Source organism: Gorilla gorilla, chromosome 5 (assembly GCF_029281585.2).
Source record: "Gorilla gorilla gorilla isolate KB3781 chromosome 5, NHGRI_mGorGor1-v2.1_pri, whole genome shotgun sequence".
Lineage (NCBI taxonomy): Eukaryota > Metazoa > Chordata > Mammalia > Primates > Hominidae > Gorilla > Gorilla gorilla.
The window spans coordinates 49411860-49438518 of NC_073229.2; the positions used below are offsets into that span (position 1 = coordinate 49411860).

At 50.7% G+C, this 26659-nt stretch overlaps 3 protein-coding genes and 1 non-coding gene across 9 annotated transcripts; 3 read left to right on the forward strand and 1 right to left on the reverse strand.

The window, feature by feature from the left end:
• Positions 1 to 595: 595 nt before the first annotated feature.
• HSPA1L (heat shock protein family A (Hsp70) member 1 like) lies at positions 596 to 13400 on the reverse strand. Of its 4 annotated transcripts, XM_063707134.1 has the most exons (3): positions 13220 to 13400; positions 12979 to 13028; positions 596 to 2962 (listed from the first exon to the last, which is right to left on the reverse strand). In XM_063707134.1, exon 3 carries the CDS (start codon positions 2947 to 2949, stop codon positions 1024 to 1026), a length of 1926 nt encoding a protein of 641 aa, XP_063563204.1. In that variant the 5' UTR covers positions 2950 to 2962; positions 12979 to 13028; positions 13220 to 13400; the 3' UTR covers positions 596 to 1023. The 4 variants fall into 4 exon arrangements, with proteins under 4 accessions (XP_063563204.1, XP_018884437.1, XP_063563205.1 ...); XM_019028892.4 differs by lacking the exons at positions 12979 to 13028; positions 13220 to 13400 and adding an exon at positions 12030 to 12617; XM_063707135.1 differs by lacking the exons at positions 12979 to 13028; positions 13220 to 13400 and adding an exon at positions 6439 to 6459.
• HSPA1A (heat shock protein family A (Hsp70) member 1A) lies at positions 6450 to 8957 on the forward strand. Its single transcript, XM_055390074.1, has one exon. It carries the CDS (start codon positions 6746 to 6748, stop codon positions 8669 to 8671), a length of 1926 nt encoding a protein of 641 aa, XP_055246049.1. The 5' UTR covers positions 6450 to 6745; the 3' UTR covers positions 8672 to 8957.
• On the forward strand, positions 13137 to 21255 carry LOC101131586 (heat shock 70 kDa protein 1A). Of its 3 annotated transcripts, XM_063707136.1 has the most exons (3): positions 13162 to 13321; positions 18203 to 18358; positions 18528 to 21255. In XM_063707136.1, exon 3 carries the CDS (start codon positions 18966 to 18968, stop codon positions 20889 to 20891), a length of 1926 nt encoding a protein of 641 aa, XP_063563206.1. In that variant the 5' UTR covers positions 13162 to 13321; positions 18203 to 18358; positions 18528 to 18965; the 3' UTR covers positions 20892 to 21255. The 3 variants fall into 3 exon arrangements, with proteins under 3 accessions (XP_055246047.1, XP_063563206.1, XP_055246048.1); XM_055390072.2 differs by having other exon boundaries at positions 13137 to 13321; positions 18203 to 21255; XM_055390073.2 differs by lacking the exon at positions 13162 to 13321 and adding an exon at positions 16839 to 17426 and having other exon boundaries at positions 18203 to 21255.
• A 5035-nt stretch (positions 21256 to 26290) lies between these two features.
• On the forward strand, positions 26291 to 26353 carry LOC115935155 (small nucleolar RNA SNORD48). Its single transcript, XR_004070855.1, has one exon. It is a non-coding gene; the product is annotated as a small nucleolar RNA SNORD48 (small nucleolar RNA).
• Positions 26354 to 26659: the final 306 nt, after the last annotated feature.

Below are 26659 nucleotides of genomic sequence, written 5' to 3' on the forward strand. Positions count from 1 at the left end.
GAAATATTTTCTGCATGTAATGGATGTAAACAATGAACTCTGTGAGTGCACAGATGCTGAATCTCCTGGACCTTACCTATAAGTGACATCAGGACATCAAGCAGGATTTGTCCCTCCACCCCCAGTTGAGTCCTAAACTCCAAAACCAGCTTGTAACTGATTAAAAGCAGTTATAGTTTGCAATCTGTTCCATCTGTGCTAAAGGTGTCTGAGGATCAAAAATTATGTGGCTGATTGAAACAATGAGTTCATGGGCTGGGCACGGTGGCTCACGCCTGTAATCCCAGCACTTTGGGAGGCCGAGGCGGGCGGATCACGAGGTCAGGAGATCGAGACCATCCTGGCTAACACAGTGAAACCCCGTCTCTGCTAAAACAATACAAAAAATTAGCCGGGCATGGTGGGGGGCACCTGCAGTCCCAGCTACTCGGGAGGCTGAGGCAGAAGAATGGCGTGAACCCAGGAGGCAGAGCTTGCAGTAAGCTGAGATTGTGCCACTGCACTCCAGCCTGGGCGACAGGGCGAGACTGTGTCTCAAAACACACACACACACACACACACACACACACACAAAATGAGTTCATGAAAATTCAAATACTTTACCCTTACCAATTTAATCATTCACAGTGACCTCACAATCAGAGAACACATGCTCTCTCCATGAACTCTCCCCTTCAAGGTACATTCACAGCCTAAATACCAGAAGTAATTTTCTTTACGAACAAATTTACTGATTGACAAATAAGCATCCACACAGGAAGAAGAATGTTAGGGTGGCTGGAAATAACAGACATTCAAATACATCACACGGTTTAAAGAGGGGCCTAGTTTTCCTGAGTCCATTCCAAAGTCAGAAACAGGATGTGAGGGAGTGTGATAGGTGGTGCATGAGACGACTCCTCCAGAATTTCCAAGGGATGGTAACTTAGATTCAGGTCTGGTCAAGAATAATAATGATGTTTGAAGATGAGGGGAATGAAATACATGTAGAGGCATCCTAGCATGCTTCAGTTCCAAAAAGAATTAATCTACTTCTTCAATTGTGGGGCCTGTGGCAGGCCTTCCAGGCACATACCCTGTTCCACAGGCAGGCCCAGTGCATCCTCCTTGGTAGAGTTTTGTGATGATGGGGTTACACATCTGCTCCAATTCCTTTCTCTTATGATCAAACTCATCTTTCTCTGCCAGTTGATTGGCCTCCAGCCACGAAAGGAGCTCGTTGCATTTATCCAATATTTTATTTTTATCAGACTCACTAATCTTGCCCTTCAAACCTTCATCACTCACAACACTCTTCATGTTAAAAGCATAGGATTCTAAGGCATTCTTTGCAGCAATTTTCTCCCTCTGGACCTCATCTTCAGCTTTATATTTCTCAGCATCCAGAACCATGCGCTCAATCTCCTCCTTGCTCAGGCGGCCCTTGTCATTGGTGATGGTGATCTTGTTCACCTTGCCGGTGCTCTTGTCCATGGCTGTGACATTGAGAATACCATTGGCATCAATGTCAAACGTCACCTCGATCTGAGGAACTCCCCTGGGTGCTGGAGGGATTCCAGTCAGGTCAAACCGCCCCAGCAGGTTGTTGTCCTTTGTCATGGCCCTCTCGCCCTCATACACCTGGATCAGCACCCCGGGTTGGTTGTCAGAGTAGGTGGTGAAAATCTGTGTCTGCTTGGTGGGGATGGTGGAGTTGCGCTTTATCAGGGCAGTCATCACGCCCCCAGCTGTCTCCAGCCCCAGGGACAGGGGAGCCACGTCCAGCAGCAGCAGGTCCTGTACCTTCTCAGACTTGTCCCCCATCAGGATGGCTGCTTGTACCGCAGCCCCATATGCTACGGCCTCATCAGGGTTGATGCTCTTGTTGAGATCACGTCCATTGAAGTAGTCCTGAAGCAGCCGCTGCACCTTGGGGATGCGGGTGGAGCCCCCTACTAAAACAATGTCATGGATTTTAGCCTTATCCATCTTGGCATCCCGAAGCGCTTTTTCTACAGGCTCCAGGGTACCCCTAAACAGGTCTGCACACAACTCTTCAAATCGAGCTCTGGTGATGGATGTGTAGAAGTCAATGCCTTCATAAAGTGAATCAATTTCTAGGTTGGCCTGGGTGCTGGACGACAGGGTCCTCTTGGCCCTCTCGCAGGCGGTGCGCAGCCGCCTCACGGCTCGCTTGTTCTGGCTGATGTCCTTTTTGTGTTTCCTCTTGAACTCCTCCACGAAGTGGCTCACAAGCCTGTTGTCAAAGTCCTCCCCACCCAGGTGAGTGTCCCCAGCAGTGGCCTTTACCTCAAAAATCCCATCATCTATGGTCAGAATTGACACATCAAATGTGCCTCCACCCAGATCAAAAATCAGGACATGTCGTTCTCCTTGACCTCCTTTATCTAAACCATAGGCAATGGCAGCAGCTGTGGGCTCATTGATGATTCTTAGCACATTAAGTCCAGCAATCACACCTGCATCCTTAGTAGCCTGACGTTGAGAGTCATTGAAATAGGCTGGCACAGTAATCACTGCATTGGTGACAGGGTGGCCCAAAAAAGCCTCAGCAGTCTCCTTCATCTTAGTCAATACCATCGAAGAGATTTCCTCAGGGTAGAAAGCTTTATTCTCCCCTTTGTAGGACACAAGGACTTTGGGCTTGCCTCCTTCATTAATCACTTGAAAAGGCCAAAGTTTCATATCTGATTGTACAACAGGATCATTAAATTTCCTGCCGATCAGACGTTTGGCATCAAAAACAGTGTTCTGGGGATTCATGGCTACCTGGTTCTTGGCCGCATCCCCAATGAGCCGCTCGGTGTCTGTGAAGGCCACGTAGCTGGGGGTGGTGCGGTTGCCCTGGTCATTGGCGATGATCTCCACCTTGCCGTGCTGGAACACCCCCACACAGGAATAGGTGGTGCCCAGGTCGATGCCTATGGCGATTCCCTTGGCAGTAGCCATGGTTCTCTGAGGCCTATGGAGAAAGAATAAGATACTGTTTTGGCAGAGTGCTTTTTAATGTTATTTATTTTTTTGAGACAGGGTCTTCCTCTGTCACCCAGGTTGGAGTGCAGAGGCGCAGTCATAGCTCACTGCAGCTTTGATCTCCTAGGCTCCAGCAATCTTCCTGCCTCAGCCTCCAGAATAACTGGAGACATCATGCCCGGCTAATTTTTTTTTTTTTTTGAGACGGAGTCTCGCTTTGTCATCCAGGCTGGACTGCAGTGGTGTGATCTAGGCTCACTGCAACCTCCACCTCCTGAGTTCAAGCGATTCTCCTGTCTCAGCCTCCCGAGTGGCTGCGATTATGAGGGCACCACCACGCCCAGCTAATTTTTGTATTTTTAGTAGAGATGGGGTTTCACGGTTTCACTATGTTGGCCAGGCTGGTCTCAAACTCGTGATCTCAGGTGATCCGCCCGCCTCGGCCTCCCAAAGTGCTGGGATTACATACGTGAGCCACCGTGACCAGCTCTCTGCCTGGCTAATGTTTTAATTTTGTGTACAGATGGGGTCTCCTTATGTTGCTCAGGCTGGTCTCAAACTCCTTCAGGGCTCAAACAATCCTTCAGCCCCAGCCTCCCCAAGTACTGGGATTACAGGAGTGAACATCTCGCCCAGCCTATTTTTTATTTTTTATTGTGGTAAAATACACACAAATTGTACCATCTTAACCATTTTTAAGTGTAGAGTTTGGTAGTGAGTTCAATCACAGCGGTGTTCAACCAATTTCCAGAATTCTGTTCATCTCGCAAAACTGAAACTGTATACTCATTAAGCAACTCCCGTTTTCCCCTCCCTTTATCGCCTGGTAACAACCATTCTTTTTTCTCATGTTTTAGAGACAGGGTCTCATTTTGTCACGCAGGCTGCACTGCAGTGGTGTAATCATGGCTCACTGCAGTCTTGACCTCCCAGGCTCATAGGATCCTTTTGTCTCAGCCTCCCAAGTAGCTGGGACCACAGGTGAATGCCACCACACCCAGCTAATTTTTAATTTTTTTGTAGAGACAAGGTCTCCCTGTTGCCCAAGCTAGTTTCTCACTCCTGGGCTCAAGGAAACCTCCTCCCACCTCCAAGTCACCAAGTGTTAAGATTATAGGCTTGAGCCAAGGCACCCGACCTCTTTTTTCTATCTCTATGAATTTGACTACTCTTGTAACTTCATATAAGTAGAATTATACAGTATTTATCCTTTTGTGACTTTGCTTATGTCACTTAGCTTATGTGCACAGGTTTCATCCATGTTGTAACGTCACAATTTCCTTCCTAAGGCTGAGTAATATTCATATTTATATACCACTTTGTTTTTGTTTTTGTTTTGAGACAGAGTCTCACTCTGTTACCCAGGCTGGAGTGCAGTGGCATGATCTTGGCTCACTGCAACCTCCACCTCCTGGGTTCAAGCTAATTCTCCAGCCTCAGCCTCCCGAGCAGCTGGGACTACAGGCGTGCACTGCCACGCCCAGATAATTTTTTTATTTTTAGTACAAACAGAGTTTCACCATGTTGGCCAGGATGGTCTCAAACTCCTAACCTTAAGTGATCCGCCCGCCTCGGTCTCCCTAAGTTCTGGGATGGCAGGCGTGAGCCACCACCGCACCCGGCCTATATACCACATTTTGCTTATCCATCTCTCGATGGATACAGGTTACAGAATTTACAGAATAATGTTGCTATGAGCAAGCCTATACAAATACATGGAGACGCTACTGTCATGGCAGAGTGCTTTTTGGACAGGGTAGACAAAAGTATTCTCAGCTACTCAAACAAGTTGGGAAGCAGGTAGCTGTATATTGTTTTCAATTTCCCAAGTGACCTAATTCTACTGTCCTGTTCCTATATATTTTACTGTGGGATTCTGTCTCTTTATGACCCAAGAGTAGTGTACATTCTGGTCTCTTCAAGAGAAATCAGCCTCCACACTTGAGTTCTGCTGCCTTCCTGGGATAATATTCTGTATTAGGGGTTCATCGGCAGTAAATTCCAGTCAGGCTGAAGATGACTGCTAGAAAACCACAAGCCCTCCAGTTTTCTCAAAAGACATGGGACTCCAGACAGTATCTGTATCCTTCTCCTAAATAAAACTCCTGTTTTCTGGAGCCAATAACTGATCAATAAAGGGTTTAAGGGCGGGGCGCGGTGGCTCACGCCTGTAATCCCAGCACTTTGAGAGGCCGAGGCGGGCGGATCACGAGGTCAGGAGAACGAGACCATCCTGGCTAACACGGTGAAACCTCGTCTCTACTAAAAACTAGAAAAAATTAGCTGGGCGTGGTGGCGGACGCCAGTAGTTCCAGCTACTCGGAAGGCTGAGGCAGGAGAATAGCTTGAACCCGGGAGGTGGAGCAATTAGCCGGGCGCGGTGGCGGGCGCCTGCAGTCCCAGCTACTCGGAAGGCTGAGGCAGGAGAATGGCCTGAACTCGGGAGGCAGAGCTTGCAGTGAGCCAAGATCGTGCCACTGCACTCCAGCCTGGGCGACAGAGCGAGACTCTGTCTCAAAAAAAAAAATTAAAAAATAAATAAATAAAAATAAAATAAAGGGCTTAGTGTCTATCCCTCTCCACACCGCAGATTCCTAGGCCGCACTCCCTTCCCCCGCTTCCCAGTTACCCCGCCTCCCCCGCCTCCCCATTTCCCCGCCAGGCCGCACTCCCTTTCCCCGCCTCCCAGTTACTCCGCTTCCTTCCGCCGCCTCCCCCATTCTGGCTGCTCCGACCAATCAATCTGAAGCCATCTTAGCTTTCCCCAAGTGCTCCTCCTACCCGGATCAGCCAACGCCCACATACCTCAGGCTTAAACCAACTAGGGAACTTTCCAGTACTTTCCCAAACAAGGACCTACTGAGCCTTTCAGGTTCACAATCAATCAGATCCCTACTGGCTCACCTAGTCTCCCGACGCTTTCGCTTCAGTTTGGAAACGTCCAGATTACGGAGCCCCGGCGAGTAGGTGGGGGCTCCCTCAATATCAAACTGCACAACCGGGGTCCCCCCACCCCCCACCCCGTCCCTCCCTGCAAATTTGAGCCGGCTCCAACTCAGTAATCTTTTTCCAAACTGGCCCATGAGGTCAGAGACAGTATCTCCATTGTAACGTGGCCGGGCGGTGTCAACACAAACGCCCCCACCCTCCCCTGGACGCGCGTAACCCGCTCCCCGCACCAGCCCCCTGCTCACAACTGCGCAGGCCCAGCAAGCCCCCACAATTAAAAGCCCAGCGCCGACCCTTCCTGTCAATTAGGCGCTGAAGCGCAGGCGGTCAGCATCGCCATGGAGACCAACACCCTTCCCACCGCCACTCCCCCTTCCTCTCAGGGCCCCTGTCCCCTCCAGTGAATCCCAGAAGACTCTGGAGAGTTCCGAGCAGGGGGCGGCACTCTGGCCTCTGATTGGTCCAAGGAAGGCTGGGGGGCAGGACGGGAGGCGAAACCCCTGGAATATTCCCGACCTGGCAGCCTCATCGAGCTCGGTGATTGGCTCAGAAGGGAAAAGGCGGGTCTCCGTGACGACCTATAAAAGCCCAGGGGGGCAAGCAGTCCGGATAACGGCCAGCCTGAGGAGCTGCTGGGAGAGTCTGCTTCGTCTTTGGAGAGTGATTCCCGCGGTCCCAAGGCTTTCCAGAGCGAACCTGTGCGGCTGCAGGCACCGGCGTGTTGAGTTTCCGGCGTTCCGAAGGACTGAGCTCTTGTCGCGGATCCAGTGTTCCGTTTCCAGCCCCCAGTCTCAGAGCGGAGCCGACAGAGCAGGGCACCGGCATGGCCAAAGCCGCGGCGATCGGCATCGACTTGGGCACCACCTACTCCTGCGTGGGGGTGTTCCAACACGGCAAGGTGGAGATCATCGCCAACGACCAGGGCAACCGCACCACCCCCAGCTACGTGGCCTTCACGGACACCGAGCGGCTCATCGGGGATGCGGCCAAGAACCAGGTGGCGCTGAACCCGCAGAACACCGTGTTTGACGCGAAGCGGCTGATCGGCCGCAAGTTCGGCGACCCGGTGGTGCAGTCGGACATGAAGCACTGGCCTTTCCAGGTGATCAACGACGGAGACAAGCCCAAGGTGCAGGTGAGCTACAAGGGGGAGACCAAGGCATTCTACCCCGAGGAGATCTCGTCCATGGTGCTGACCAAGATGAAGGAGATCGCCGAGGCGTACCTGGGCTACCCGGTGACCAACGCGGTGATCACCGTGCCGGCCTACTTCAACGACTCGCAGCGCCAGGCCACCAAGGATGCGGGTGTGATCGCGGGGCTCAACGTGCTGCGGATCATCAACGAGCCCACGGCCGCCGCCATCGCCTACGGCCTGGACAGAACGGGCAAGGGGGAGCGCAACGTGCTCATCTTTGACCTGGGCGGGGGCACCTTCGACGTGTCCATCCTGACGATTGACGACGGCATCTTCGAGGTGAAGGCCACGGCCGGGGACACCCACCTGGGTGGGGAGGACTTTGACAACAGGCTGGTGAACCACTTCGTGGAGGAGTTCAAGAGAAAACACAAGAAGGACATCAGCCAGAACAAGCGAGCCGTGAGGCGGCTGCGCACCGCCTGCGAGAGGGCCAAGAGGACCCTGTCGTCCAGCACCCAGGCCAGCCTGGAGATCGACTCCCTGTTTGAGGGCATCGACTTCTACACGTCCATCACCAGGGCGAGGTTCGAGGAGCTGTGCTCCGACCTGTTCCGAAGCACCCTGGAGCCCGTGGAGAAGGCTCTGCGCGACGCCAAGCTGGACAAGGCCCAGATCCACGACCTGGTCCTGGTCGGGGGCTCCACCCGCATCCCCAAGGTGCAGAAGCTGCTGCAGGACTTCTTCAACGGGCGCGACCTGAACAAGAGCATCAACCCCGACGAGGCTGTGGCCTACGGGGCGGCGGTGCAGGCGGCCATCCTGATGGGGGACAAGTCCGAGAACGTGCAGGACCTGCTGCTGCTGGATGTGGCTCCTTTGTCGCTGGGGCTGGAGACGGCCGGAGGCGTGATGACTGCCCTGATCAAGCGCAACTCCACCATCCCCACCAAGCAGACGCAGATCTTCACCACCTACTCCGACAACCAACCCGGGGTGTTGATCCAGGTGTATGAGGGCGAGAGGGCCATGACGAAGGACAACAATCTGTTGGGGCGCTTCGAGCTGAGCGGCATCCCTCCGGCCCCCAGGGGCGTGCCCCAGATCGAGGTGACCTTCGACATCGATGCCAACGGCATCCTGAACGTCACGGCCACGGACAAGAGCACCGGCAAGGCCAACAAGATCACCATCACCAACGACAAGGGCCGCCTGAGCAAGGAGGAGATCGAGCGCATGGTGCAGGAGGCGGAGAAGTACAAAGCGGAGGACGAGGTGCAGCGCGAGAGGGTGTCAGCCAAGAACGCCCTGGAGTCCTACGCCTTCAACATGAAGAGCGCCGTGGAGGATGAGGGGCTCAAGGGCAAGATCAGCGAGGCGGACAAGAAGAAGGTGCTGGACAAGTGTCAAGAGGTCATCTCGTGGCTGGACGCCAACACCTTGGCCGAGAAGGACGAGTTTGAGCACAAGAGGAAGGAGCTGGAGCAGGTGTGTAACCCCATCATCAGCGGACTGTACCAGGGTGCCGGTGGTCCCGGGCCTGGCGGCTTCGGGGCTCAGGGTCCCAAGGGAGGGTCTGGGTCAGGCCCCACCATTGAGGAGGTAGATTAGGGGCCTTTCCAAGATTGCTGTTTTTGTTTCGGAGCTTCAAGACTTTGCATTTCCTAGTATTTCTGTTTGTCAGTTCTCAATTTCCTGTGTTTGCAATGTTGAAATTTTTTGGTGAAGTACTGAATGTAACTTTTTTGGTGAAGTACTGAACTTGCTTTTTTTCCGGTCTCTACATGCAGAGATGAATTTATACTGCCATCTTACGACTATTTCTTCTTTGTAATACACTGAACTCAGGCCATTTTTTAAGTTGGTTACTTCAAAGTAAATAAACTTTAAAATTCAAGTGATGCCTTTTATTCCTTTATTTGGGGGTCAGTAGGGTCTGCATAGGTTGTTTTTCTCATAGCGTCTAAAATGGAATGGCATTTTTGCTTCCAGTAAGGGCAGATTTTGCAGAGGTGTGGCTATTGTAATGTGATCCATTTGTGTTAGACAAATGGTATCCTCCGGTAAACCTTGATTCTGGCCAGGAGTGGTGGCTCAAGCCTGTAATCCCAGCACTTTGGGAGGCTGAGGTGGGCGGATAACTTGAGGTCAGGAGTTCCAGACCAACCTGGCCAATGTGGTGAAACCCTGTCTCTACTAAAAACACAAACATCAGCTGGGTGTGGTGGTGCGTGCCTGTAGTCCCAGGGAGGCTGAGGCAGGAGAATCGTGTGAACCCAGGAAGCAGTGGTAGCAGTGAGCCAAGATCACACCATTGCACTCTAGCCTGGGCATCACAGCAAGACTCCGTCTCACACACACACACAAAAAAGTAAAGTTTGTTGATGCTGACTGGGTTTAGCCTGAGGGTACAGAAAAAGTTTAACACCTGGGAGGGTAGCCTTAAAGTGATGTTTGTGTAAGATTGGTCTCAAAAGAGGTGGGAGGGGGTCGGGATGTTTCTGCAAAAGTGGTCAAAAAGAATGCAGTTAGATGGGAGGCCAGTGCTCCTACCTTCTGTAGGTACACCTGATATGCTCATGGACTTGATATTTAATCTAGATTCAACATGGAATGGAAGGAGTGTCCTAAATTTCAAAGTGAAAAAAACGGGTACATTCACTGGCTTGCTGAGTTATGCACATGTGCTTTAGTTGTCATCTTTTAAAATGGAAGGGTTTGGCTCGATGCCTCTCTTATGACTGAAAGCATACTGAAATAGAAATGCCACATTCTTAGCAGTTATCACCTACAATTTAAGTACGCCAGTGAGCACCCGAGCTAGGGAGACCTACATACAGACTTCACTCCCATGCACTTTCCCTTAGAGATGCTTCATGCCCCAGCCGCTAGCATCCTAGAAGTAATTCCCTCCTCTTTGGAAAACGCCCACTACAATCCTTAAAGCTCCCGGAGTGAGCCCTTTTAAAAATAAATTGTATCTGGCTGGGCGTGCTGGCTCATGCCTGTAATCCCAGCACTTTGGGAGGCTGAGGCAGGCGGATCACCTGAGGTCAGGAGTTCGAGACCAGCCTGGCCAACATGGTGAGACCCCCCCCCCCCCCCCCAACCTCCTGCACTAAAAGTACAAAAATTAGCCAGGCGCGATGGTATGCGCTTGTAATCCCAGCTATTCGGGAGGCTGAGGCAGGTGAATCTCTTGAACTCAAAGGCAGAGGTTTCAGTGAGCCGAGATTGCGCCACTGCACTCCAGCCTAGGTGACAGAGCGAGACTCCATCTCAAAAAATAAAAATTGTGTCGGCCAGGCGCAGTGGCTCATGCCTGTAATCCCAGCACTTTGGGAGGCCGAGGTGGGTGGATCACCTGAGGTCAGGAGTTCAAGACCAGCCTGGCCATCAGGGTGAAACCCCATCTCTACTAAAAATACAAAAAATTAGCTGGGCGTGGTGGCAGGCACCTATAATCCCAGCAACTTGGGAGGCTGAGGCAGAAGAATCGGTTGAACCCAGGAGGTGGATGTTGCAGTGAGCCGAGATCGTGCCATTGCACTCCAGCCTGAACAATGAGCGAAACTCTGTCTCAGTGAATAAATAAATAAATAGTATCTAAGGGCGATGAAAATGTTTTGGAACCAGAGTTGACGGTTGCATAACATTGTAAAGGTCAAGGCTGCAGTGAGCCATGACTGCACCACTGCACTCCAGCCTGAGCAACAGAGTGAGACCCTGTCTCTAAAAAAAAAAAAAGAAAAAAAAATCAATTGTATCAATATTACATTAAAGCACTTTATGAGCTTATGTGTACCTCAAAGCCCATCAAACCATTCACTAAATACTTGTTATGAAGAAAATCCAGTCTTATGGGAAATGATACATACAGGTAGACCTTGCTTTGGAAGTTTGAAAATAGAAAATAAATATGAAATGCTTAGGTTTCCAGGCCAGTCTACAGAGGAACATTTCTCTCTTATGGTAGTTAAACTGTAGTACTGTGGACTCTGGCCACAATGTAAATCAATCTTCATGGGAATATGCCTTTGCTATAGGACCTCTTCTCCCCTTCAGAGCTGCAGTAGCATTTGTGACTCTGATCTGCAGACCCTGTAGTGACTCTAAACCAGGAGCAACTACCACTACTGTGGCATGGAGTGGGGAAAAAGGTAATTGGAAAAGGGTGGAGATGGGGAAGGACCTACCAAACGCCTTTGTTGACACAGTAGAGAAGTCATCAGACATAACATTGAATGGAGGCAATAAGAGAGTTCGTATGGCCCTATCAAGCTTATTAGTAGGTGTTTTAACAAGAAATATGTAAAAATTATTACTTGTCAGCCGGGCGTGGTGGCTCATGCCTGTAATCCCAGCACTCTGGGAGGCCGAGGCGGGTGGCTCACTAGGTCAGGAGTTCAAGACAAGCCTGGCCAAGATGGTGAAACCCCACCTCTACTAAAAATACAAAAATTAGCCAGGCGTGGTGGCGGGCGCCTGTAATCCCAGCTACTCAGGAGGCTGAGGCAGGAGACTCACTTGAACCCGGGAGGTGGAGGTTGCAGTGAGCCGAGATCGCGCCACTGCACTCCAGCCTGGGCGACAGAGCAAGACTCCGTCTCCAAAAAAAAAAAAAAAAAAAAAAATTGTTTGCCTGCATACCCTAGCACAGAGTACTATACCTTGAAATATTCACTTTGTAACCTCAAGAAAAGACGTTGAGGGAGCTGTGGAATTAGCAAAGAGAATGCAGTGCCACCCATAAACGGAGCGATGTTTTGAGTAGCAGAGGAACTTTGAGGGAGGAAAGTGCAACAGGAAAAATAACTGCAGGTGTGGAAAAACAAATATAAATATCTTCTCAATTCCAATCACCTCCTACCTTCCTATACCAGGCCTCAGAAGGCAGCAGGCTATGATAATAAATTTGATTTTATATGGCTTTGAACCCAGGATTTTATTTTATAACATATACACTTACTGTTATTCCTGGTCTTCAAGAGTTCTTGTCATCCTCAAAAAGACAAAAAAGGTACCAAAACAAAAAATTAACTACAGTATTTTATAGATGTGAGAGAAGTGGGCAGAAATAATACGGCTTTAGGCTAAAAAAGGAAATGAGGTTATTTCTTGGGGGAGCCAATATTGGCGATTTCTGAGGGAGCGATCTTTACGTGAATATAAAAAATTGTGACAGCCACCATTCCTCCTGCTAACTGATCTAAATCCATCCCCTTGGGAAACGCCCCTGAGGTATCTATCAGGTGTAGTTCAGCCAGAGGGAGTAAACCCACCGGGCCCTCGTCCTTTCCTAGCACCACCATTTAAAGGGATGTTTGAGGGGTAGGGCAGCGGAGCATTCCAGACACGGAGTTAAACCCGCCCCACCCCGCTGGCCCACGTCCAGCCCGATCAAGAATTGGAGGAGAGAGAAGCAGGGCGTGGTGGCGCGGGCCTGGAGTCCCAGCTACCCGAGAGGCTGGGGCGGGAGGATCGCTTGAGGCTGCAGTGAGCCGTGATTGCGCCACTGCACTCCAGTCTGGGCGACAAAGCGAGACCCTGACTCAAAAAAAAGTGAAAAAAAAAAAAAAAAATTAGAAGGGAGGGCACCAGAGGAGGGCTGGAGCAGGTTCACAGGTTGGGACTACGGAGGAGCCCAGCAACCGAGAATCACTCCTGAGGGTCTAATTTTCTTACTCTCCTGATGCCTCACGGGGCGAGGGACTAGAACGGGGCGCTGAGCTGGCTGTAGGCAAAAGCCAACCGACTCCATCCCCTACTCTCCCATCAGTCGCGCGTCCCCGCGCAGACGGATGCGCGCTGGCCGCAGGCGGTGGGGACCTTCTCTTCTCGCCTCTGGCCACCCAATGCATCTGATTTAGTTGTATGAAAGTTACAAAACTCTCCAATATTTTCGTCTTGTAAATTACCTAGTATGAGAGAAACTCGAAAGGTCCTTCTTTCTTTCCTCCTTTAATCCCTTTTTGGAAAAAAAAAAAAAATCAGAAAACGCAGGAGTCGGACAGGCAGCCCCGAAGCCAGCCCCGCCCTCAGGCCCCAGCGGCCCCGCCTTTTCTCCCCGCCCCCCGCACTCCCCACCTTTCCTCCCCTTTGGCTGAGGCTTTTTCCCCCCGTCGCTGGCTCTGCCCGAAGTTTCTAGAGTTTTCTGACCTTCAAGGCGAGAACTGCTGTGTCATTCTTAGGGACACTCCCCAACAAACTGCGCCACCCGAGTCTCTCCCTCCTCTCGCCAGCCGGCCCTAAAACATCAAGGTTAGTCAGGACTCTATATTTAACGTCCGGAAGATTCTGTGAACTATATGCCAACCTTGCCCTAGTAACGGGGCTCCCCCCTCCTTTCCTCTCTTTCTGCTTGAGCAATCTGTTCTATCGGAAAGGAGAGGCAGGGCTGGGAGAGCTGAAAGGTGGGGAAGGCAAGAGCTTGTAGGGGCCATGGTCGTGAGTCCGAAGAGCAGAGCAGCAGCCAGGACGGGAGTCCTTGGCTGATCACATACCCGTGGTGCCCTTAATGCTCGCAGAGGCCAACACTGTATTCATTTGTTTTCCTCTTTAGAGAATAAAACAATTAGGTCTAACCACAAAATTAAAAGCAAACAAAACCCAAGTTAGGTTGATGAGCCAATGTGGGAAGGAGTACAAAATGAGTGTCAGAACCCGTGGGTCCAATCACCGGTTCTGTAACCTGTCATCTGGGTAACCAGATCAAGCCACTGAACTTCTTTGATCCTTGGTGCTGTCTTTGAAAATGAAAAGGTTTGACTGAATGGCCTGTGCCCGCAGATCTTAGGACAGTTTTTACATTAAGCTGAAAGCAGCTGTAGTCCTAATAATGGTCCCCAACTTTTAAACACCTAAATAAGAATGACTACGAGTCATATCCGAGAGTATGGGATCCCCAATAAAAGGAGGGAGAAGATCATATTCTCTTTGATCATGTAGGGAAAAAAAAATTTTTTTATTCGAGACAGGATCTCTGTCTCCCAGGCTGGAATGCAGTGGCGTGATCATAGCTCACTGCAGCCTTGACCTCTTGTGCTCAAGCGATCCTCCTGCCTCAGCCTCCCAAGTAGCTGGGACTACAGGCACCTGCCACCACGCCCAGCTAACTTGTAAAGTTTTTAGTAGAGATGGTGTCCCACTATGTTGCCCAGGCTGATCTTGGACTTCTGAGTTCAAGTGCCTGCCTTGGCTTCCTAAAGCACTGGGATTACCGACCTGAGTCACCACACGCAGGCCAGTTATTGTTAATTATGTTTTAGAGATGAACACGTCGAAACTTGTGTTATTTAGTCAATGTACAAGTACTTCCTTGTTGAAAAGAAAAACAGCCTCACCAAAGAAGTAGAGCGCAGATGCAAATCCAGGATTTTCCCTTCCCAGATTTTTTCTTTCCATGCTGCTAGAAATGGCCAGGGTTCTCTTTGTCATTGAAGCATTTGTCATTCATTCAGTTAAGAATGCCTGCCTCTAGATTTCATATCAATTAACTCTTTTGCTTTCATTTAAGTTCATTTGGATGAGCTTAAAATGATACCAGCTTTTTTTTTTAATTTATTTTTTTTTGAGACAGAGTCTTGCTCTGTCACCTAGACTGGAGTGTAGTGGTGCAATCTCAGCTCACTGCAACCTCCACCTCCCAGGTTCAAGTGATTCTCCTGCCTCAGCTCCTGAGTAGCTGGGATTACAGGTGTGCACCACCACGTCCGGCTAATTTTTGTGTTTTTAGGAGAGAAGGGGTTTTGCCATGTTTGCCGGGCTGGTCTTGAACTCCTGACCTCAGGTGATCCACCCACCTCGGCCTCCCAAAGTGCTGGGATTACATGCATGAGCCATCGCGCCCGGCCTATACCATCTTTTAAAATGAACAAAATTAAGAAAACTACTGTTTGAGGAACTATAAAAAGGAGAGGGAGAAGGAAGGAAAAGACCCTGCAGCGTCAGCCTGAAGAAGGCTCTCTTACCCCACACTGCTGTAGCAATTATGTTCTTGGCACTCCCTCTTCAGTTCTCTTGTCCCTTTGAAAGCATCTGACCTGGCTTTCACTTTGGGGACTCTGAGCTCTGATCCTTCCAAACACAGAATCCAATAAAAACCTAATTCTGAAATTAATCACATTAAAGTTCTGAAAAATCTCCTGGGGTTCTTATATATTCACCTTAGACAGCAATTAAACTTGTGACTGGATTTCTGCCTTGGGAAGCATCCAGTCTGAAAGGAAAGAAAAGGCCGGCGTGGTGCTTCATGCCTGTAATCCCAGCACTTTGGGCGGCCCAGACGGGCGGATCACTTGAGGTCAGGAGTTCGAGACCAGCCTGGCCAACATGACGAAACCCCCTCTCTACTAAAAATACAAAAATTAGCCAGGCGTGGTGGTGTGCACCTGTAATCCCAGCCACTCAGGAGGCTGAGGCAGGAGAATCGCTTGAACCTGGGAGGTGGAGGTTGCAGTGAGCCAAGATTGTGCCATTGCACTCCAGCCTGGGCGACAGAGCAAGACTCTGTCTCAAAAAAAAAAAAAAGAAAGAAAGAAAAAAGAAAATTCAGGTGACCCTCTCCTTGTCAGGAAATGGACAAGGAATATGTATGTGTGGGTTTCCAGTCTAGTCCACAGAGGCTTCACTTAAAAGCTAGGTCAACTATAGCACTGTAGACTCTGACTAGTGTGACTGATTCAAGAAAAACAGCATTTATATTGGATTTTTCTGCTATCCGGAGAGCACCCAAGATTTGGGGTCCCAACACCACATCTATCTACTTGCTAGGCAGTTGAGACAGTGATGCCCTTTGCTTCATGCCAATAGAGAGGTTTTTTTCTCCCCCTCTCCCACCCCCCACCCCCCACCCCCCACTTTTTATGTTTCTCAGCAGAATCAGAGAAGTATTTTATTTTTGAGAAGGAGTTTCGCTCTTGTTGCCCAGGCTGGAGTGCAGTGGCGCGATCTCGGCTCACCGCAACCTCCACCTCCTGGGTTCAAATGATTCTCCTGCCTCAGACTCCCAAGTAGCTGGGATTACAGGCATGTGCCACCATGCCCAGGTAATTTTTTTTTTTTTTTTTTTTTTTTTTTTTTTGGTATTTTTAGTAGAGACGGGCTTTCTCCATGTTGGTCAGGCTGGTCTCGAATTTCTGACCTCAGGTGATCTGCTGCTTCGGCCTCGCAAAGTGCTGGGATTACAGGTGTGAGCCACTGTGCTGGCCTTTTAAATTGTAGATTTGGAAGGAGGGAAGGAATGAATCCAGACCTGCCAGTAGTAGCAGTTGATGGTGAGGAAGTTTCCAGAGGGAGGGGTGAGGTTAAGGGTCTCTGGAAGTGTTGATACACTGTGCAGCTAAGATGAACATAGTTTGGGAGAATCTCCAGCTAGACATTTCATAGAGAAATGTTTGGGAAAATTCCTGAAGTTTGACCGGTTTGACTAGTTTAGAGAGGTGATTCATTAGGGAGCTAAAGCTGAATGTGAAAGTTATCACCTACCTGCACATACAGACACACACATATTGTTAAAGCAATTTATTTGCAACATGAGTTTAGATCAGTGAATTATAAACAAATGAATACCCTTAAATTCCAGGAAGAGGTGTTTTGATAGTGGACAGGTGTGTGTGTGCAGGTGTGCATATGAAAAGTGCCAATTGAGCAAAGTGTTTAAAAACAGGATTATTCCTTCATCAGTAACTTCTTCCTTTCATTTGTGCTCAAGGAATATCGCCATGGCAATAAGGCTATTTTTTTTTCTTTTCTTTTTTTTTTTTTTGTGGTAGGTTGTAAACACAGTACTATTGCTTCAACCCCCTCACATTTTCCTTTCAGACGCCTAACAAAGGGTCTTGCGTTCACACTAAGAATGAAGGAAAAAAACAAAGGGAAAGTAAATTACTAAATGCAACCGTATTTAAAACAGGAGGAAGGAGAATCCGCAGGAAGTTGGAATCTAGGATAAAAACTTAGACACATTCAGCCTGGCCAACATGGCGAAACCCTGTCTCTATTAAAAATACAAAAATTAGCCCGGCATGGTGGCACATCCTGTAATTCCAGCTACTGGGGAGGCTGAGGCAGCAGCATTGTTTGAACCCCAGGGGCAGAGGTTGCAATGAGCAGAGATCTCGCCACTGCACTCCAGCCTGGGCGACAGAGTGAGACTCAGTCTCAAAACAAACAAAAAACAACAGGCCGGGAATGGTGGCTCACGCCTGTAATCCCAGCACTTTGGGAGCCCGAGGTGGGCGGATCACGAGGTCAGGAGTTCGTGACCAGCCTGACCAACATGGGGAAACCCTGTCTTTACTAAAAATACAAAAATTAGCCAGGCGTGGTGGCGCACGCGTGTAACCCAGCTACTCAGGAGGCTGAGGTAGGAGAATTGCTTAAACCCGGGAGGCGGAGGTTGCAGTGAGCCGAGATCACGCCACTGCACTCCAGCTTGGGCGACAGAGCGAGACTGTCTCAAAACGAAAACAACAAACTTAAGACACATAACCTGAGGTGTTAAGAGGAGCTAGTAACTAGAACCTGGGTCCCAACCCCTCCTGCTTTCCAGCATCACTCCACACAGTTTGCTTAAAGAGGGCCACCTGCCAAACAGCTGTAGTATGTGATGTTAAAGAGAGCTAAACACCCCCCGCACCTCCCTCCCAGGGTCACCATCTTGTTAAATTTGACCTGAAAACGGTAACAGCCTAGGGGTTTCAGGGACAGACAGAAAATCTTACTCGGGACTGTGAGGTCCTAGTTCTACACACTGTCCAGGAGTGAACCAGGAATTGAGAAAGTAGGAAGGAGGTGTCCCAGACCCCAAGCTAGGAATGGGGAGGGAAATGGAGGAATCCAAAATGCCTTAAGGACGGCCTACATACTAAGGAAAATTTTTTTCTAACTCCTGGTTGCAGCTGAGGGGAGCGGCTGAGGGCGGGGACAGGGGTGCGGCGGACCCACCGGTCCCACTACCCGACCAGCGCCTCCCTTCCTCCTTGGATGGGTGCCCCTGTCTTGCTAAGAACTGCCTGTTTACACAACTGCTTTCCTTGTGAAAATTTAAAGGCTCCTATTCCCAGTTGTTCTATCCTTGTAGGTTAAAGATTATGTCAAAAACTATATTGCATTATCTCTTTCCTTCTCCTTCCCATTAAGACGGAAAAAACATCCGGGAGAGCCGGGCCGTTTCTCAGGCAGACCAGGCCATTAGGTGCCTCGGAGAAAGGACCCAAGGCTGCTCCGTCCTTCACAGACACAGTCCAATCAGAGTTTCCCAGGCACATCGATGCACCGCCTCCTTCGAGAAACAAGGTAACTTTCGGGTTCTGGTTGTCTCCAAAGTCATCCGACCAATCTCGCACCGCCCTAAAATTACAAGCCCAGAGCGGGCCCTTCCTGTCAATTACCTACTGAAAGGCAGGCGGCCAGCATCGCCTTGGAGACCAACACCCTTCCCACCACCACTCCCCCTTTCTCTCAGGGCCCCTGTCCCCTCCAGTGAATCCCAGAAGACTCTGGAGAGTTCTGAGCAGAGGGCGGTACCCTGCCCCCTGATTGGTCCAAGGAAGGCTGGGGGGCAGGACGGGAGGCGAAACCCCTGGAATATTCCCGACCTGGCAGCCTCATCGAGCTTGGTGATTGGCTCAGAAGGGGAAAGGCGGGTCTCCACGACGACTTATAAAAGCCCAGGGGCCAGCGGTCCGGAAAACGGCCAGCCTGAGGAGCTGCTGTGAGAGTCCGTTTCGTCTTTGGAGAGTGATTCCCGCGGTCCCAAGGCTTTCCAGAGCGAACCTGTGCGGCTGCAGGCACCGGCGTGTTGAGTTTCCGGCGTTCCGAAGGACTGAGCTCTTGTCGCGGATCCCGTCCGCCGTTTCCAGCCCCCAGTCTCAGAGCGGAGCCGACAGAGCAGGGCACCGGCATGGCCAAAGCCGCGGCGATCGGCATCGACTTGGGCACCACCTACTCCTGCGTGGGGGTGTTCCAACACGGCAAGGTGGAGATCATCGCCAACGACCAGGGCAACCGCACCACCCCCAGCTACGTGGCCTTCACGGACACCGAGCGGCTCATCGGGGATGCGGCCAAGAACCAGGTGGCGCTGAACCCGCAGAACACCGTGTTTGACGCGAAGCGGCTGATCGGCCGCAAGTTCGGCGACCCGGTGGTGCAGTCGGACATGAAGCACTGGCCTTTCCAGGTGATCAACGACGGAGACAAGCCCAAGGTGCAGGTGAGCTACAAGGGGGAGACCAAGGCATTCTACCCCGAGGAGATCTCGTCCATGGTGCTGACCAAGATGAAGGAGATCGCCGAGGCGTACCTGGGCTACCCGGTGACCAACGCGGTGATCACCGTGCCGGCCTACTTCAACGACTCGCAGCGCCAGGCCACCAAGGATGCGGGTGTGATCGCGGGGCTCAACGTGCTGCGGATCATCAACGAGCCCACGGCCGCCGCCATCGCCTACGGCCTGGACAGAACGGGCAAGGGGGAGCGCAACGTGCTCATCTTTGACCTGGGCGGGGGTACCTTCGACGTGTCCATCCTGACGATCGACGACGGCATCTTCGAGGTGAAGGCCACGGCCGGGGACACCCACCTGGGTGGGGAGGACTTTGACAACAGGCTGGTGAACCACTTCGTGGAGGAGTTCAAGAGAAAACACAAGAAGGACATCAGCCAGAACAAGCGAGCCGTGAGGCGGCTGCGCACCGCCTGCGAGAGGGCCAAGAGGACCCTGTCGTCCAGCACCCAGGCCAGCCTGGAGATCGACTCCCTGTTTGAGGGCATCGACTTCTACACGTCCATCACCAGGGCGAGGTTCGAGGAGCTGTGCTCCGACCTGTTCCGAAGCACCCTGGAGCCCGTGGAGAAGGCTCTGCGCGACGCCAAGCTGGACAAGGCCCAGATCCACGACCTGGTCCTGGTCGGGGGCTCCACCCGCATCCCCAAGGTGCAGAAGCTGCTGCAGGACTTCTTCAACGGGCGCGACCTGAACAAGAGCATCAACCCCGACGAGGCTGTGGCCTACGGGGCGGCGGTGCAGGCGGCCATCCTGATGGGGGACAAGTCCGAGAACGTGCAGGACCTGCTGCTGCTGGATGTGGCTCCTTTGTCGCTGGGGCTGGAGACGGCCGGAGGCGTGATGACTGCCCTGATCAAGCGCAACTCCACCATCCCCACCAAGCAGACGCAGATCTTCACCACCTACTCCGACAACCAACCCGGGGTGCTGATCCAGGTGTACGAGGGCGAGAGGGCCATGACGAAGGACAACAATCTGTTGGGGCGCTTCGAGCTGAGCGGCATCCCTCCGGCCCCCAGGGGCGTGCCCCAGATCGAGGTGACCTTCGACATCGATGCCAACGGCATCCTGAACGTCACGGCCACGGACAAGAGCACCGGCAAGGCCAACAAGATCACCATCACCAACGACAAGGGCCGCCTGAGCAAGGAGGAGATCGAGTGCATGGTGCAGGAGGCGGAGAAGTACAAAGCGGAGGACGAGGTGCAGCGCGAGAGGGTGTCAGCCAAGAACGCCCTGGAGTCCTACGCCTTCAACATGAAGAGCGCCGTGGAGGATGAGGGGCTCAAGGGCAAGATCAGCGAGGCGGACAAGAAGAAGGTGCTGGACAAGTGTCAAGAGGTCATCTCGTGGCTGGACGCCAACACCCTGGCCGAGAAGGACGAGTTTGAGCACAAGAGGAAGGAGCTGGAGCAGGTGTGTAACCCCATCATCAGCGGACTGTACCAGGGTGCCGGTGGTCCCGGGCCTGGCGGCTTCGGGGCTCAGGGTCCCAAGGGAGGGTCTGGGTCAGGCCCCACCATTGAGGAGGTGGATTAGGGGCCTTTGTTCCTTAGTATGTTTGTCTTTGAGGTGGACTGTTTGGACTCAAGGACTTTGCTGCTGTTTTCCTATGTCATTTCTGCTTCAGCTCTTTGCTGCTTCACTTCTTTGTAAAGTTAAGTTGTAACCTGATGGTAATTAGCTGGCTTCGTTATTTTTGTAGTACAACCGATATGTTCATTAGCATTCTTTGCATTTAATGTTGATACTGTAAGGGTGTTTCGTTCCCTTTAAATGAATCAACACTGCCACCTTCTGTACGAGTTTTTTTTTTTTTGCTTGCCGAAAACACTACAAAGGCTGGGAATGTATGTTTTTATAATTTGTTTACTTAAACATGAAAAATAAAATGTTAAACTTTTTCTTGTCTGTTAATATGTGAAGATAATGGATATTTGGGGAGGGATAGTGTCTGAATACCATCTATCTTCATAGTCTGAAAAGAACAGTACTGCTGAAGAGTTATACGTGTAGGAGTTAGGGCTACACATATTTTTGTTTGGGCTTAATTGTGGGCCTTAAGAGAAATTGCAGGTGCCCGTCTTGATTAGAGTGGGGCTTGTTTCAGGGAAAAGTCGGATGGCAGCTGCAAAACGGTATTGGAGGGGTGGTTGAGGTGGGTTCACTGGGGCGGGGAGGGGAGGGGTGGTGCTGAGATGGGATTATGGTGGTTTTCTCTCCCTCTTCCACTTAGTGAGCGGAGTCCACAAAAAAATGCTCACTTTTTTTTTTTTTTTTTGAGACGGAGCCTCATTCTCACTCTTGTCGCCCAGGCTGGAGTGCAGTGGCGCAATCTCAGCTCACGGTAACTTCCGCCTCCCGGGTTCAAGCGATTCTCCTGCCTCAGCCTCCTGAGTAACTGGGACTACAGGCGCCTGCCACCACGCCTGGCTAATTTTTTGTATTTTTGGTAGAGACAGGGTTTTACCGTGTTAGCCAGGATGGTCTCAATCTCCTGACCTCGGCTCATATTCATTTATATGTGGAATCTAAACAGTAAAACTCAGAAGCAGAGAAGTGGTGGTCACCAAGGGCTGTGGGATGGGGGAATGTGGAGATGTGCAAGGGAAACAAAGCCTTAGTCAGGAGGAATAAGTTGTATTTTTTTTTTTTTGAAAGGGGATATTGCTCTGTCACCCAGGACACCCAGTGTGCTCCAGCACAGTAGAGCTCACTGTAGTCTCAAACTCCTGGGTTTAAGCAATCCTCCCACCTTAGCCTCCTGAGTACTGGGTCTACAGGTATGTGCTATCATGCTCAGCTAATTTTTTGTATTTTTGTAGAGACGAAGTCTTGCTGTGTTGCCCAGGTTGGTCTCGAACTCTTCAGCTCAAGCGATCCCCTTGTCTAGTGCTCCCAAAGTGCTGGGATTATAGGCGTGAGCCACTGTGCCCCGCCAGTGTTTGTGTTTTTTTTGGGGGGGGGCGGTGGGTGGAGGGTATATATTGCATGGCATGGTGAAAATGGTTAATAATGTATTGTATATTTCAAAATTTCAAATGTTCTTATCACAAAAATATTTGAGGTGATATGTTAATTAGCTTGATTTAATTACTTCATATTGTGTTAATAGTTAATAACTACTTTGTACCAATATATGCAACTAAAGTTTGTCAATTTACAAAAAGAATTTAAAAATCAAATAAAATGGGCCAGGTGCGATGGCTCATGCCTATAATCCCAGAATTTAGGGAGGGTGAGGCGGGCGGATCACTTGAGGTCCGGAGTTCAAAACCAGTCTGGCCAACATAGCGAAAACCTATCTCTACAAAAAACAATAGAATTAGCTGGCCGGGCGTGGTGGCTCACACCTGTAATCCTAGCACGTTGGGAGACCGAGGTGGGACGGTTGGATAACCTGAGGTTAGGAGTTCCAGACCAGCCTGGTCAACATGGTGAAACCCTGTCTCTACTAGGTGGGCATGGTGGGGCATGCCTATAATCCCAGCTACATGGAAGGCTGAGGAAGGAGAATCACTTGAACCCTGGAGGCAGAGGTTGCAGTGAGTTGAGATTGCGCCACTGTACTCCACCCTGGGTGACAGAGCAATACTTCATCTCAAAAAAACATAAATAAAACGGTTAAAGTCCTGTGTTGCACCTTTGTGTAAATCCTTACCCTCTAGGGTTTTAAAATGTTTTAAATCCTTAAAACGTTTTAAGGATTACATAATACTGGAAATCCTCCTTGAAAGTGTATAAAAGAAAAGGAATATAGTAAGTTTCTTTGGTTTTGGGGCCAAGTTTTTTTTTTTTTTTTTTTTTTTGAGACAGAGTTTCACTTTTGTCGCCCAGGCTGGAGTACAGTGGAGCAATCTCGGCTCACTGCAACCTCTACCTCCCAGGTTCAAACGATTCTCCTGCCTCAGCCTCCCAAGTAGCTGGGATTACAGGCACCGGCCACTATGCTCAGCTAATTTTTTGTATTTTTAGCACAGACGAGGTTTCCGCCATGTTGGGCAGGTTGGTCTCGAACTCCTGACCTCAGGTGATCTGCCTGCCTTGGCCTCCCAAAGTGCTGGGATTATAGGCGTGAGCCACTATGCCCGGCCCTTGGGCCAATTCTTAAAGGCCTGTTTTATTAATGAAAGAGATGAACTAGGCCAGACGCGGTGGCTCACACCTATAATCCCAGCACTTTGGGAGGCTGAGGCAGGCGGATCACCTGAGGTCCGGAGTTCGAGACCAGCCTGACCAACATGGAGAAACCCCGTCTCTACTAAAAATACAAAATTAGCCGGGTGTGGTGGCGCATGCCTGTAATCCCAGCTACTCTGGAAGCTGAGGCAGGAGAATGGCTTGAACCTGGGAGGCGGAGGTTGCTGTGAGCCGAGATCGCGCCATTGCACTCCAGCCTGGGCAACAAGAGCGAAACTCTGTCTCAAAAAAAAAAAAAAAAAAAAAAAAGAGGAACTAAAGCCTCTGACCATAGCACTTAGTAAAGGCAGCTTAACTGCCAAAACAACAGGAATTAGGGCTTTCTGTATTTTTTTTTTTTTTTTTTTTTTTTTTTAGGCAGGGTCTCACTCTGTTACCCAGGCTAGAGTGCAGTGGTATGATCACGGTTCATGGCAGCCTCGACCTCCTGGGCTCAATTGATCCTTAGCCTCCTGAGTAGCTGGGACTACACGTGTATGCCACCACCCATAGCTAATCTTTTTTTTATATACTTGCCAGGCAGTAGAGGGAACAAATACTTTAGCTTTGAGCCATGGCTCTCCACCCTAATGGAACAATAAAACCATTAAGGGATGCTAAAAAAATACAGATGCCAGGCCCCTCTCAGGCCAATTCAGAATCTCAAAGAGGGCAGTGTAGACATTTAAAGCTGCCCAGGTGTTTGTAATTTGCAGCCAATGTGGAGAAAACCACTGAACTGGGCTGGCCACGGTGGCTCACGCCTGTAATCCCAGCACTTTGGGAGGCCAAGGTGGGAGGATCACTTGAGGTTCACGAGTTCAAAACCAGCCTGGCCAACATGGTGAAAACCCCTGTCTCTACTAAAAGTATATAAAATTAACTGGGTGTGGTGGCAGATGCCTGTAATCTCAGCTACTCAGGAGGCTGAGGCAAGAGAATCACTTGAATCCGGGAGGCAGAGATTGTAGTAAGCCGAGATCATGCCACTGCACTCCAATCTGGGTAACAGAGCAAGACCCTATCACAAAAAAAAAAAAAAAAAAGAAGAGGCCAGGCTCGGTGGCTCACATCTATAATCCTGGCACTTTGTGGAGGCCTAGGCGGGCAAATCACCTGAGGTCAGGAGTTCGAGACCAGCCTGGCTTACATGGTGAAACCCTGACTCTACTAAAAATATAAAAATTAGCCAGGCATGGTTGTGTGCACCTGTAATCCTCACTACTTGGGAGGCTGAGGAAGGAAAATCACTTGAACCGAGGAAGCGGAGGTTGCAGTGAGCCGAGATTCCGCCACTGCTCTCCAGCCTGGGCAACAGAGTCAGACTCCGTCTCAAAAAAAAAAAAAAAAAAGATGAAGAAAAAGATACCAACACACACAACACACATCACCAAACATCATACGCGTTTATAAATGAGGGCGATAGGAAAGGGTCCAGAAAGGATTTGAAATGACTTACGAGTTTCAATAATTTTTTTTTTTTTGAGACAGAGTCTCGCCCTGTCGCCCAGGCTAGAGTGCAGTGGCGCAATCTCGGCTCACTGCAAGCTCGGCCTCCTGGGTTCACGCCACTCTCCTGCCTCAGCCTCCCGAGTAGCTGGGACTACAGGCGCCGCCACCACACTCTGCTAATTTTTTTTTTTAGTAGAGACGGGGTTTCACCGTGTTAGCCAGGATGGTCTCGATCTCCTGACCTCGCGATCCACCTGCCTCGGCCTCTCAAAGTGCTGGGATTATAGGCGTGAGCCACCGCGCCCGGCCTAATTTTTAAATAAATAGAGACGGGGGTTGGGTGTCACTATTTGCCCAGGCTGGTCTCGAACTCCGGGCCTCAAATGATCCTCTGCCTGGGCCTGTCCAAAGTGTTGAGATTACAGGCGTGACCTATTACGCCCGACCTGCCTTTTGTGTTTTTGGTTTTTGTTTTGTTTTGTTAAATTGAAGCTTAGGGTGCCTGACAGTCTGCGGGATCGAACTGGGAGGCAAATTCAGATTTCGCTGGGGGAACGGAGTGCGAAGTGTCAGCGTAGCTGGACCCTAAACTGGCGCAGCTGCGCGCGCCCGCGCGCGCGGGAAGAGTCCCAGGGTCATTAACGGACCATGGGCTGCTGGGAAACGGCTTAGGAGCAGCATCCGGCTGGCGCTGGCCGGCCGGCGCCGGGGACTTTCTTCCGCCTGGCCAGACAGATCCCTGTTTTTTGTTTTTCAAAATTCAGAAAGCATCTCCGAATATTTGCCCAGAAGAGTGTGAAACATACTTTCCTGGTCTTCCTTTTACATTGTTTTATTTCTGTGTGGACGAACAATGGGGAAAATGCCGCGCGTCTAGCCAGGCAGATAAGAAAACAGCTATACCCGTCAGGCCCCCAACCCGGCGCCACCATAAATGGCCCCGGCCTCGCCATTTTAGTCCTTTTTGCGAAGTGGGCTCGTGGGTTGGCGGTATGAGAGCTGTAATGGCCCGACTGTTGAGTGAGGGGGAGCAGGGGATCCCAACGGCCTGCGCTGCCTTTGCGCAGCAGCCGGCGGGCGGCCACGTCGCGGCCTGGCTGGGGTAGGAGAGGGCGGTCCCCAGTCGAGTTGGGTGAACTACCGTTGCACACTGGAGTTTCTGGTGTCTCTGCTTGGAACTGACCTAGCTCGTGGCAGGGGGAACTCGGCTAGCGGCCCCACAGCCCCTGCTGACTCATCACAACTGTGAGTGGGATTGGGCGAGTGATTGCAAAATGGGGGTGGCGGTCGCCCGGGGATAGGAGGGGAGTGATGATGACCCCAGGTGACTCTGAGTGTGTCGCTGATGCCATCACCGCAGCGCTCTGACCGCCCCTCGGTCCAGCATTTCTCGGGCTCAACGAGGAGTTCATGGCCAAGATTCCTAATCTTTTGTTTTGTGTTTCATTTCCCCGTTAGGAGTTGTAAGACGTTCATCGCCATGTTATCCTTGAGTAAAGGTGAGTATTAGGTGCGAGAGCCTTTTGAGTGCCTCTTCGGAAAGCTTTGTTCCCAAGGAAGCTTTCGTTCATGGGCATTATGCACCTCCCTGCCCTTTTTTTTTTTTTTTTTTTTTGAGACAGTCTCGCCCTGTCACCCAGGCTGGAGTGCGGTGGCACGATCTCGACTCACTGCAA

What these genes read in the sequence shown, in the direction of transcription:
- HSPA1L (XM_019028891.3), bottom strand. Translation starts at nt 6,056, where the DNA reads ATGGGCCAGTTTGGAAAAAGATTACTGAGTTGGAGCCGGCTCAAATTT. An exon ending in CGAAAGCGTCGGGAGACTAG is followed by an intron (nt 2,963 to 5,877) that starts GTGAGCCAGTAG and finishes CTTTCTCCATAG; the next exon opens with GCCTCAGAGAACCATGGCTA.
- HSPA1A (XM_055390074.1), top strand. Translation starts at nt 6,746, where the DNA reads ATGGCCAAAGCCGCGGCGATCGGCATCGACTTGGGCACCACCTACTCC.
- LOC101131586 (XM_055390072.2), top strand. Translation starts at nt 18,966, where the DNA reads ATGGCCAAAGCCGCGGCGATCGGCATCGACTTGGGCACCACCTACTCC.